The 13268-nt window shown below is 34.3% G+C and overlaps 3 protein-coding genes across 3 annotated transcripts; all 3 read left to right on the forward strand.

Annotated features, from left to right (window-relative positions):
• Positions 1-504: 504 nt before the first annotated feature.
• LOC121222492 (putative lipid-binding protein AIR1) lies at positions 505-1206 on the forward strand. Its single transcript, XM_041103389.1, has one exon. The coding sequence runs from the start codon at positions 592-594 to the stop codon at positions 994-996; it is 405 nt and encodes a 134-aa protein (XP_040959323.1). The 5' UTR covers positions 505-591; the 3' UTR covers positions 997-1206.
• Positions 1207-4520: 3314 nt separating this feature from the next.
• On the forward strand, positions 4521-5219 carry LOC121222491 (putative lipid-binding protein AIR1). The gene has a single exon (XM_041103388.1). The coding sequence runs from the start codon at positions 4608-4610 to the stop codon at positions 5010-5012; it is 405 nt and encodes a 134-aa protein (XP_040959322.1). The 5' UTR covers positions 4521-4607; the 3' UTR covers positions 5013-5219.
• Positions 5220-8537: 3318 nt separating this feature from the next.
• Positions 8538-9236, forward strand: LOC107916010 (putative lipid-binding protein AIR1). Its single transcript, XM_016845178.2, has one exon. It carries the CDS (start codon positions 8625-8627, stop codon positions 9027-9029), a length of 405 nt encoding a protein of 134 aa, XP_016700667.1. The 5' UTR covers positions 8538-8624; the 3' UTR covers positions 9030-9236.
• The last annotated feature ends 4032 nt before the right edge of the window (positions 9237-13268 follow it).

Raw genomic sequence — 13268 nt, forward strand, 5'->3', positions numbered from 1 at the left:
GGATAATTGATATTTAGCAGCTTAAAATTAAATTTGGCCCTCATAGGAAGGGCATCATCTTATCACTGTATTACTTGATCAATACGTGCACTTACATAATAAAGTTTCCCACATAAAACCAGAAAAGAAATTAACTAGTAATGGAGTGGCTACCTATATAGTTTACCACACCATTAGTCCTGTTGAGCAGCTCAAAGATTTTAACATATATATATATATATATATATATTTATGACAGAAACCTTAATTAGGCCATGCATGTCTGCAAATATAATATATATATACATATACTAACAACGTTGTACTCATGTTACTAATTAAATCGATTAAAGATGCCTTGTGATAAAGAATTCATCCATCATAGACGTGGGAGAATTTTGCCAGCCAAACAGATACTCCAAGATCCAAGATTCTCCAACTAATCAGACTTCGTGCCTCCCATTTTCTAGTTCTAAAAAAGCTTCAAAGTTCATACATTCCAGCTATAAAAACCCTTTGCTCCCTTCGCCACCTTCATCGGCAGTTCCAGCTTAATTTCTCACAACAAAAAACTCATTTCATCAATCACTTCAAATCATTTTCTTTTGGGAAATGGCTTCTAATGTTAAAGCATCAACTGCTCTTGTTCTTTCTCTTAACCTTCTTTTCTTTGCTTTTGTAAGCTCTCACAACGTGGAAAACCCCGTTTTTATTCATCCCGGAGATGTGTACCATAATGGCAGAATCACTCATGGTCATCCCGGTACATGCAATCCCCTAAATCTCGGTGTATGCCTTGGCCTGTTGGATTTGGTGGGTGTTAGTGTCGGAAACGTACCTACAGAACCATGTTGCAGCGTGATTCAAGGATTGGTCGATCTTGAAGCTGCAGTTTGCCTTTGCACTGCTGTCAGAGCCAATGTGCTGGGCATTCCCATCCACCTTCCTATTTCATTGAGCCTCTTACTCAATAAATGTGGAAGAGAAGTAGCTACGGAATACATTTGCAGCCCTTAAATAGCCTTCTTCCCCACATTCTTTGCTTTAATTGTGTCTTGAAGTTTCCGTTTTCTATTTGTTCCATTTTTTATGTTTCCTTTCTGATTAAGTCTTTGTATTGTTGCTCATGAGTTGAGGACGGCTTTCAACCTTCCCTTTCATTTTTATTCTAAATAAAATGAGAATATTATTTGAACAAAAAATCCTATTTTATCATAATGAGTTGGAAGGGGTGTTTTTAGGGGGAAAAATCATAATTAATATTTTCAACATTATTTTTAATGTTATATGACTACCAAGTGGATTTTTTATTTCAAGGTGTCAAACCAGTGAATTTAATAGAAGAATTTTAACAGCTGTGACTGTTGGACTTGAATTTCTATATTCATAAAATACAGAGATTAGATTCCTCAAAATACAAGTAGGAGACTAACCTCCTAATGCACGAAGCGTACATATACTTAGAGCATATTTTAACCTCCCAATCAATTAATCAATCCAACGCGAAGCGTGGAAACCATACCAGTTAGTGTAAAAATATTGATCGCGTATTTTTATATTTCAATTTCTTTCCTAAATACTCAGATATACAAATTTTACTTGAAACTCTATTCTAATGTGCAATGTTATACATAAACTTTGATTTTGTGTAATTTGGTTTCATCCAATTTTTATAAACCTCTAACACCATTAGCAATGCAACACCATTTTATATGTATATGTTGCATCCACAAATATTTATATTTATATTTATGTGATGTAAAATAAAATAAATCGATGTATTTATTTCTTTAAATACATATAGTTGAATTAAAATCAAAGTTTCAACTATACATTTGAACCGCGATTAAATTTTCGTGCGCATAATTTCACCAAATTAAAGTCGGTGTATCAAAGTTCACATTCAATCAAATTTCATGTACAATTTTGAGTTTTATCCCTTTACTTAGAGACCAGCTACATTACTTATTTCAAGTGTTTTACTGAGTTGGTGTGTAATGTGGGTTCCTATTTAAGCCATCAATTAAAGAAAGAAAAATGCATGTGTTGAGCCGAGGGACAGAAAACATAAAAAATGGTAAATGCAGTTGTAGCCGTCTAGGTAAGTTTCTCGTTTCTTTTTCTTTTTCTACCTAACTATTAAAACTTAAAAAATGGTCATTCAACTGTTAGACTTCTCCTTTTATGGTCACCAGCCATTAAATGGCTAATGGGAAGATGATGTAGCGGATTATAGAATTGACATAAAAGAAACTTTAAACCTCAACCTTTATACACCGTGCCAAATTAGTGTTGATTCTAAAAAATTAACCCTCAATGTTTTCACATTGTGTAATTTGGTCTTCTTCTTCTTTTTCAAACTTTCAATTCTATGTGACCCTTTCACTAAAAAGCTAAAAAAGAATATAAATCCATCAACTAAATTTGATCGGAGATACAACAAAAACACTCGAAAATCAAAGATGATAATTTTTCATCTTTTCTTTCTCTCAAAATTAGCCCTCAATGTCACAAATAAAAGTAAAATTGCGAGAGAGAGAAAGAGAGAGCTAGAGCCCTAATTACACAACGTTTACATGTTGAAGGTAAAGATTTTTGGGATCAAGACCATATTGACACAATGTAGAAATGTTCAGGGTTAAAGTTGCTATTACGCCAACTGTAAAAGATGTCAAGTTATCTTTTCGTTAATAATTTAACAGCTGGTGACCAGAAAAGAAAATTTCGAATAATTGGGTGACCAGAAAAGAAAATCTCGAATAGTTGGGTGATCATTTTGTAACTTTGCGTTGTTGGGTGACCATGACAACTCTCATATTTAGAGTTATTTTAGTATAGTTTTTTTTATAGAATTTTCGGGGGTAAGTTGAGCATTTAGGTTAAATTTTAGTACATTTTATAGTTTTTCAGATTAATTATATTTTATTTGAGTTTTATCATTTTTAGAGTTAGTTTGGATTCGTGTGCTATCTTCCTCTCTATATTGTAAGTTTCGGATGAAGAACGGGGGCCTTGGAGCACGGGGTAAAATATAGTGAAGAGAAATCATCTGCTCCACCAAACTTGATTCAGTGTGGTGGAGCACAATCTTCAATTAAGAATTCCAGATAGCAAGCAGCCCACTCCACTGCGAATTCTACGTCTGGTGGAGCCAAGCGATTAATACCCTAAAAATAGAGGGTGACGTGATTAAGCGGAATAGGAGAGGAAAATGAGTGAAAAAAAAAGAACTTGGAGGCGAAGGAACAATTCTCTTACACTAAGGGGAGCTTCAACCTTGCAAAGACGAGAAGAAAAAGAGATCTGGAGCGCTTGGCTTTAGTTCGACGATTATTTTTATCTCTAGATTATTTTATTTTTACTTTTTTTTCAAAGCAAGTTTGTTTTCAGTTTCTTCTTGTGATGTTTTCTCAACGCAACAAGAAATAAAATCTATTTTCTTGGAATGATGATGAATAATATTTTTTAGTTAATTAAATATTTTCTCTTCAACTGTTTCAATCTCTGTTAATTATTTATTCAGCTTTATGCTTATTTACTCTGTTTGTCCGGCCACCAAGTCGTATTAATTTGGTGGTCTTGATTTGTCGTAGAAGAGAAAAATTAAGGTTTAGGTCTAGACTAAATAGATTAGGATTAACTATAGTAGCGCTGACGAATGAGTTAATTTACAGCTAGGATAGGAATATACCTGATGCGCAAATCAACCCAATAAGCTTTTCCGTAGTGGCGTTGCTCGACTTGCCTAGCACAAGAATATAGCTGGTGGGGGAGGGGGATTAACTTAGCTAGATATTGGGAGGGTCTAGTTAATGCCACAGAATCATAGGTTAATAATTGTATAGACTGAACAATTGAATGAGCGATAATTGATTAACATAATTAGGTAAATTAGAGTTCCAAGATCTTTCAAAATCGATTGAGAAACTTAGTAATTTTCATTTTTTTTATGTAGTTTAATAAAATCTCTTTAATTCCTTTAGCTTAACTTCAGTAGTAATTAGAATTTCTTTTTTTGATCCAGATTGGAAAAAATTGGATAATTGATATTTAGCAGCTTAAAATTAAATTTGGCCCTCATAGGAAGGGCATCATCTTATCACTGTATTACTTGATCAATACGTGCACTTACATAATAAAGTTTCCCACATAAAACCAGAAAAGAAATTAACTAGTAATGGAGTGGCTACCTATATAGTTTACCACACCATTAGTCCTGTTGAGCAGCTCAAAGATTTTAACATATATATATATATATATATATATTTATGACAGAAACCTTAATTAGGCCATGCATGTCTGCAAATATAATATATATATACATATACTAACAACGTTGTACTCATGTTACTAATTAAATCGATTAAAGATGCCTTGTGATAAAGAATTCATCCATCATAGACGTGGGAGAATTTTGCCAGCCAAACAGATACTCCAAGATCCAAGATTCTCCAACTAATCAGACTTCGTGCCTCCCATTTTCTAGTTCTAAAAAAGCTTCAAAGTTCATACATTCCAGCTATAAAAACCCTTTGCTCCCTTCGCCACCTTCATCGGCAGTTCCAGCTTAATTTCTCACAACAAAAAACTCATTTCATCAATCACTTCAAATCATTTTCTTTTGGGAAATGGCTTCTAATGTTAAAGCATCAACTGCTCTTGTTCTTTCTCTTAACCTTCTTTTCTTTGCTTTTGTAAGCTCTCACAACGTGGAAAACCCCGTTTTTATTCATCCCGGAGATGTGTACCATAATGGCAGAATCACTCATGGTCATCCCGGTACATGCAATCCCCTAAATCTCGGTGTATGCCTTGGCCTGTTGGATTTGGTGGGTGTTAGTGTCGGAAACGTACCTACAGAACCATGTTGCAGCGTGATTCAAGGATTGGTCGATCTTGAAGCTGCAGTTTGCCTTTGCACTGCTGTCAGAGCCAATGTGTTGGGCATTCCCATCCACCTTCCTATTTCATTGAGCCTCTTACTCAATAAATGTGGAAGAGAAGTAGCTACGGAATACATTTGCAGCCCTTAAATAGCCTTCTTCCCCACATTCTTTGCTTTAATTGTGTCTTGAAGTTTCCGTTTTCTATTTGTTCCATTTTTTATGTTTCCTTTCTGATTAAGTCTTTGTATTGTTGCTCATGAGTTGAGGACGGCTTTCAACCTTCCCTTTCATTTTTATTCTAAATAAAATGAGAATATTATTTGAACAAAAAATCCTATTTTATCATAATGAGTTGGAAGGGGTGTTTTTAGGGGGAAAAATCATAATTAATATTTTCAACATTATTTTTAATGTTATATGACTACCAAGTGGATTTTTTATTTCAAGGTGTCAAACCAGTGAATTTAATAGAAGAATTTTAACAGCTGTGACTGTTGGACTTGAATTTCTATATTCATAAAATACAGAGATTAGATTCCTCAAAATACAAGTAGGAGACTAACCTCCTAATGCACGAAGCGTACATATACTTAGAGCATATTTTAACCTCCCAATCAATTAATCAATCCAACGCGAAGCGTGGAAACCATACCAGTTAGTGTAAAAATATTGATCGCGTATTTTTATATTTCAATTTCTTTCCTAAATACTCAGATATACAAATTTTACTTGAAACTCTATTCTAATGTGCAATGTTATACATAAACTTTGATTTTGTGTAATTTGGTTTCATCCAATTTTTATAAATCTCTAACACCATTAGCAATGCAACACCATTTTATATGTATATGTTGCATCCACAAATATTTATATTTATATTTATGTGATGTAAAATAAAATAAATCGATGTATTTATTTCTTTAAATACATATAGTTGAATTAAAATCAAAGTTTCAACTATACATTTGAACCGCGATTAAATTTTCGTGCGCATAATTTCACCAAATTAAAGTCGGTGTATCAAAGTTCACATTCAATCAAATTTCATGTACAATTTTGAGTTTTATCCCTTTACTTAGAGACCAGCTACATTACTTATTTCAAGTGTTTTACTGAGTTGGTGTGTAATGTGGGTTCCTATTTAAGCCATCAATTAAAGAAAGAAAAATGCATGTGTTGAGCCGAGGGACAGAAAACATAAAAAATGGTAAATGCAGTTGTAGCCGTCTAGGTAAGTTTCTCGTTTCTTTTTCTTTTTCTACCTAACTATTAAAACTTAAAAAATGGTCATTCAACTGTTAGACTTCTCCTTTTATGGTCACCGGCCATTAAATGGCTAATGGGAAGATGATGTAGCGGATTATAGAATTGACATAAAAGAAACTTTAAACCTCAACCTTTATACACCGTGCCAAATTAGTGTTGATTCTAAAAAATTAACCCTCAATGTTTTCACATTGTGTAATTTGGTCTTCTTCTTCTTTTTCAAACTTTCAATTCTTTGTGACCCTTTCACTAAAAAGCTAAAAAAGAATATAAATCCATCAACTAAATTTGATCGGAGATACAACAAAAACACTCGAAAATCAAAGATGATAATTTTTCATCTTTTCTTTCTCTCAAAATTAGCCCTCAATGTCACAAATAAAAGTAAAATTGCGAGAGAGAGGAAGAGAGAGCTAGAGACCTAATTACACAACGTTTACATGTTGAAGGTAAAGATTTTTGGGAGCAAGACCATATTGACACAATGTAGAAATGTTCAGGGTTAAAGTTGCTATTACGCCAACTGTAAAAGATGTCAAGTTATCTTTTCGTTAATAATTTAACAGCTGGTGACCAGAAAAGAAAATTTCGAATAATTGGGTGACCAGAAAAGAAAATCTCGAATAGTTGGGTGATCATTTTGTAACTTTGCGTTGTTGGGTGACCATGACAACTCTCATATTTAGAGTTATTTTAGTATAGTTTTTTTTATAGAATTTTCGGGGGTAAGTTGAGCATTTAGGTTAAATTTTAGTACATTTTATAGTTTTTCAGATTAATTATATTTTATTTGAGTTTTATCATTTTTAGAGTTAGTTTGGATTCGTGTGCTATCTTCCTCTCTATATTGTAAGTTTCGGATGAAGAACGGGGGCCTTGGAGCACGGGGTAAAATATAGTGAAGAGAAATCATCTGCTCCACCAAACTTGATTCAGTGTGGTGGAGCACAATCTTCAATTAAGAATTCCAGATAGCAAGCAGCCCACTCCACTGCGAATTCTACGTCTGGTGGAGCCAAGCGATTAATACCCTAAAAATAGAGGGTGACGTGATTAAACGGAATAGGAGAGGAAAATGAGTGAAAAAAAAGAACTTGGAGGCGAAGGAACAATTCTCTTACACTAAGGGGAGCTTCAACCTTGCAAAGACGAGAAGAAAAAGAGATTTGGAGCGCTTGGCTTTAGTTCGACGATTATTTTTATCTCTAGATTATTTTATTTTTACTTTTTTTTCAAAGCAAGTTTGTTTTGAGTTTCTTCTTGTGATGTTTTCTCAACGCAACAAGAAATAAAATCTATTTTCTTGGAATGATGATGAATCATATTTTTTAGTTAATTAAATATTTTCTCTTCAACTGTTTCAATCTCTGTTAATTATTTATTCAGCTTTATGCTTATTTACTCTGTTTGTCCGGCCACCAAGTCGTATTGATTTGGTGGTCTTGATTTGTCGTAGAAGAGAAAAATTAAGGTTTAGGTCTAGACTAAATAGATTAGGATTAATTATAGTAGCGCTGACGAATGAGTTAATTTACAGCTAGGATAGGAATATACCTGATGCGCAAATCAACCCAATAAGCTTTTCCGTAGTGGCGTTGCTCGACTTGCCTAGCACAAGAATATAGCTGGTGGAGGAGGGGGATTAACTTAGCTAGATATTGGGAGGGTCTAGTTAATGCCACAGAATCATAGGTTAATAATTGTATAGACTGAACAATTGAATGAGCGATAATTGATTAACATAATTAGGTAAATTAGAGTTCCAAGATCTTTCAAAATCGATTGAGAAACTTAGTAATTTTCATTTTTTTTTTATGTAGTTTAATAAAATCTCTTTAATTCCTTTAGCTTAACTTCAGTAGTAATTAGAATTTCTTTTTTTGATCCAGATTGGAAAAAATTGGATAATTGATATTTAGCAGCTTAAAATTAAATTTGGCCCTCATAGGAAGGGCATCATCTTATCACTGTATTACTTGATCAATACGTGCACTTACATAATAAAGTTTCCCACATAAAACCAGAAAAGAAATTAACTAGTAATGGAGTGGCTACCTATATAGTTTACCACACCATTAGTCCTGTTGAGCAGCTCAAAGATTTTAACATATATATATATATATATATATATTTATGACAGAAACCTTAATTAGGCCATGCATGTCTGCAAATATAATATATATATACATATACTAACAACGTTGTACTCATGTTACTAATTAAATCGATTAAAGATGCCTTGTGATAAAGAATTCATCCATCATAGACGTGGGAGAATTTTGCCAGCCAAACAGATACTCCAAGATCCAAGATTCTCCAACTAATCAGACTTCGTGCCTCCCATTTTCTAGTTCTAAAAAAGCTTCAAAGTTCATACATTCCAGCTATAAAAACCCTTTGCTCCCTTCGCCACCTTCATCGGCAGTTCCAGCTTAATTTCTCACAACAAAAAACTCATTTCATCAATCACTTCAAATCATTTTCTTTTGGGAAATGGCTTCTAATGTTAAAGCATCAACTGCTCTTGTTCTTTCTCTTAACCTTCTTTTCTTTGCTTTTGTAAGCTCTCACAACGTGGAAAACCCCGTTTTTATTCATCCCGGAGATGTGTACCATAATGGCAGAATCACTCATGGTCATCCCGGTACATGCAATCCCCTAAATCTCGGTGTATGCCTTGGCCTGTTGGATTTGGTGGGTGTTAGTGTCGGAAACGTACCTACAGAACCATGTTGCAGCGTGATTCAAGGATTGGTCGATCTTGAAGCTGCAGTTTGCCTTTGCACTGCTGTCAGAGCCAATGTGTTGGGCATTCCCATCCACCTTCCTATTTCATTGAGCCTCTTACTCAATAAATGTGGAAGAGAAGTAGCTACGGAATACATTTGCAGCCCTTAAATAGCCTTCTTCCCCACATTCTTTGCTTTAATTGTGTCTTGAAGTTTCCGTTTTCTATTTGTTCCATTTTTTATGTTTCCTTTCTGATTAAGTCTTTGTATTGTTGCTCATGAGTTGAGGACGGCTTTCAACCTTCCCTTTCATTTTTATTCTAAATAAAATGAGAATATTATTTGAACAAAAAATCCTATTTTATCATAATGAGTTGGAAGGGGTGTTTTTAGGGGGAAAAATCATAATTAATATTTTCAACATTATTTTTAATGTTATATGACTACCAAGTGGATTTTTTATTTCAAGGTGTCAAACCAGTGAATTTAATAGAAGAATTTTAACGGCTGTGACTGTTGGACTTGAATTTCTATATTCATAAAATACAGAGATTAGATTCCTCAAAATACAAGTAGGAGACTAACCTCCTAATGCACGAAGCGTACATATACTTAGAGCATATTTTAACCTCCCAATCAATTAATCAATCCAACGCGAAGCGTGGAAACCATACCAGTTAGTGTAAAAATATTGATCGCGTATTTTTATATTTCAATTTCTTTCCTAAATACTCAGATATACAAATTTTACTTGAAACTCTATTCTAATGTGCAATGTTATACATAAACTTTGATTTTGTGTAATTTGGTTTCATCCAATTTTTATAAATCTCTAACACCATTAGCAATGCAACACCATTTTATATGTATATGTTGCATCCACAAATATTTATATTTATATTTATGTGATGTAAAATAAAATAAATCGATGTATTTATTTCTTTAAATACATATAGTTGAATTAAAATCAAAGTTTCAACTATACATTTGAACCGCGATTAAATTTTCGTGCGCATAATTTCACCAAATTAAAGTCGGTGTATCAAAGTTCACATTCAATCAAATTTCATGTACAATTTTGAGTTTTATCCCTTTACTTAGAGACCAGCTACATTACTTATTTCAAGTGTTTTACTGAGTTGGTGTGTAATGTGGGTTCCTATTTAAGCCATCAATTAAAGAAAGAAAAATGCATGTGTTGAGCCGAGGGACAGAAAACATAAAAAATGGTAAATGCAGTTGTAGCCGTCTAGATAAGTTTCTCGTTTTTTTTTCTTTTTCCACCTAACTATTAAAACTTAAAAAATGGTCATTCAACTGTTAGACTTCTCCTTTTATGGTCATCAGCCATTAAATGGCTAATGGGAAGATGATGGAGCGGATTATAGAATTGACATAAAAGAAACTTTAAACCTCAACCTTTATACTAAGGGGGGCTTCAACCTTGCAAAGACGAGAAGAGAAAGAGATCTGGAGCGCTTGGCTTTAGTTCGACGATTATTTTTATCTCTAGATTATTTTATTTTTACTTTTTTTTCAAAGCAAGTTTGTTTTGAGTTTCTTCTTGTGATGTTTTCTCAACGCAACAAGAACTAAAATCTATTCGCTTGGAATGATGCTGAATCATATTTTTTAGTTAATTAAATATTTTCTCTTCAACTGTTTCAATCTCTGTTAATTATTTATTCAGCTTTATGCTTATTTACTCTGTTTTTCTGGCCACCAAGTCGTATTAATTTGGTGATCTTGATTTGTCGTAGAAGATAAAAATTAAGGTTTAGGTCTAGACTAAATAGATTAGGATTAACTTTAGTAGCGCTGACGAATGAGTTAATTTACAGCTAGGATAGGAATATACCTGATGCGCAAATCAACCCAATAAGCTTGTCCGTAGTGGCGTTGCTCGACTTGCCTAGCACAGGAATATAGCTGGTGGGGGAGGGGGATTAACTTAGCTAGATAGTGGGAGGGTCTAGTTAATGCCACAGAATCATAGGTTAATAATTGTATAGACTGAACAATTGAATGAGAGATAATTGATTAACTTAATTAGGTAAATTAGAGTTCCAAGATCTTTCAAAATCGATTGAGAAACTTAGTAATTTTTATTTTTTTTATGTAGTTTAATAAAATCTCTTTAATTCCTTTAGTTTAACTTCAGTAGTAATTAGAATTTCTTTTCTTGATCCAGATTGGATAAAATTGGATAATTGGTAATTAGCAGGTTAAAATTAAATTTGGTCCTCATTGGAAGGGCATCATCTTATCACTGTATTACTTGATCAGTACGTGCACTTACATAATAAAGTTTCCCACATAAAACCAGAAAAGAAATTAACTAGTAATGGAGAGGTACACCCAGATATGTCCCTAGATTATCAACAACAAAGCGGAAAGTGTTTAACAAAATCCTTTCGTGAAGGAGAGGTACACCCAGATATGTCCCTAGATTCCCTCTGAAATCCAATGGTTTCACTCAATTGTAACCCAATGGCATTGACCACTCCTTTGGAGAAATAAACGTGAGTCTTCTGAGCATTGATCCAGTGTCCAGAATACCCACAGAACCTCTCTAAAATATCTTTAAGTACCAAAATTTGTTGAGGATCTGCATGACCAAAAATGAAAAAATCATCTGTAAAGAAAAGGTGTGAAAGAGATGGGCCAGATCTCGATAATCTAACAAGCTACCAGAGGCCACCCTCTATGGCATAGTGAAACTATACCCGGCCATTCCATGTAAAAAAATGAAAAGGTATGGGAAAAGCACACATCCCTGACGAATACCCCTCGCGAGCTTGAACTTTTGCGTTAGAGATCTATTTCATAGCACATGCATGGTAGAATTCGTAATAGCAGACATTAACATTAATAAGCATACGAGGAATGCCTGCAGCCCAAAGAGAAGCCCCAATGAACACCCATCGAACTCTGGCATATGCTTTTTCCAAATCGATTTTTATTGTCATCCAATTTTTGTTCTTATGTTTACTCCTCATCGAATGTATGACTTCTTGGGCAATCAGGATATTATCCATAATGTTACGTCCTACAACAATAAAGCGTGCATGTTCCTGGCCAATGATCTTAGGAAACACTATTTTAAAACGGTTAGGAATGACTTCCATTACCAATTTATACATCACAGAACATAAACTAATCGAACAGAATTTTGAATACTTCTCGGGACTAGGGACTTAAGGAATGAGAACTAGCCGCGTGTTATTCAATTCAGGCTCAATACTCTTACCAGCAAATACCTCTTTCACCCATTCACAGATCCCTGAACCAATTAAGTCCCACTACTTCTGGAAAAAAAGTGTCTGGAAACCATCACTTCCTAGAGCCTTCAACTCACGTCGTATCAAAAAGGGTTGCTTTGATCTCATCGTTTGACACTTCCTTTCCTAAAATTTGAGAATCACAATTATCCAAATTAGGGAAAGAGTTAGGAGGTAACATACTCATGGGTCTAAGTTGGTCACCATACAGCTTTTGAAAGAATTTAATTTCTTCGAGTTGAAAGGCTTCATCATCATAGATCCAAGAACCATATTCACTTTTTATAACTGCAATACGGTTATATTTCCTTCTTTGTAGGGTACGACAATGAAAAAACTTAGTATTGCAGTCCCCCAAATTTAACCACTCACATCTGGATTCTGTTTCCAAAGAACTTCCTCATGGTGGAGGACATTTTCCAACTGTTCGCGAGTTTCCATCTCTGAATGTAGGAGTGAACTAGAATTAGAAACCTCCAACTTCCTTTATAAACTTGAGAGTTTGTTCACCAAATGCCTTTCCCGAGTGCCTAAATTACCATGGACAATTTGATTCCACTACTTAAGTCCTGCATAAGGATTAGAAAGGGAATCTGCCAAATTACCATTAAACCCCCATTGATCCTTAACAAAATCTGGAAAACTCTAGCTCTAGCTATCCAGCTAGGAATCTAAAAGGACGTTCCTTGGGTATTCTAAGCTCTGGTCTCATTGAAAGAAGAAGCGGTCAGGTTTAAACCTTGGGAGATGGGTAACTAACGTGTTAGGAAACTCGTTGAGCCAAGCTTCGTTTCCAATAACCCTGTCTAATCTCTCAAAAATCCCCCCTCTATGCCAAGTAAAGGAAGGGCCACAAAAACCAAAATCATGCAAAGCCGCAGTATCCATAAACTCCCCAAATAGAGAACACCTCACACCCCTAACCCATCCACTTTTCTTTTCGTTGTCAAATAAAATGGCATTAAAATCCCCAATAGCTAACCAGGGAGTCCCTCCTTGTGGAATAGTAGCATATAAACCTTCCCAAAACATGTTTCGTTTCTGTCTGTCAAGACTAATGTACACAAAAATGATAAAGAAAGGGTAGTATTGAGAACTGTCGAAGACCCTAACCAAAATAAATTAAG

Source organism: Gossypium hirsutum, chromosome D10 (genome assembly GCF_007990345.1).
Source record: "Gossypium hirsutum isolate 1008001.06 chromosome D10, Gossypium_hirsutum_v2.1, whole genome shotgun sequence".
In the NCBI taxonomy this organism is placed as follows: Eukaryota; Viridiplantae; Streptophyta; class Magnoliopsida; order Malvales; family Malvaceae; genus Gossypium; species Gossypium hirsutum.

Coding starts and splice junctions, on each gene's coding strand:
- LOC107916010 (XM_016845178.2), top strand. CDS start 8,625: ATGGCTTCTAATGTTAAAGCATCAACTGCTCTTGTTCTTTCTCTTAAC.
- LOC121222492 (XM_041103389.1), top strand. CDS start 592: ATGGCTTCTAATGTTAAAGCATCAACTGCTCTTGTTCTTTCTCTTAAC.
- LOC121222491 (XM_041103388.1), top strand. CDS start 4,608: ATGGCTTCTAATGTTAAAGCATCAACTGCTCTTGTTCTTTCTCTTAAC.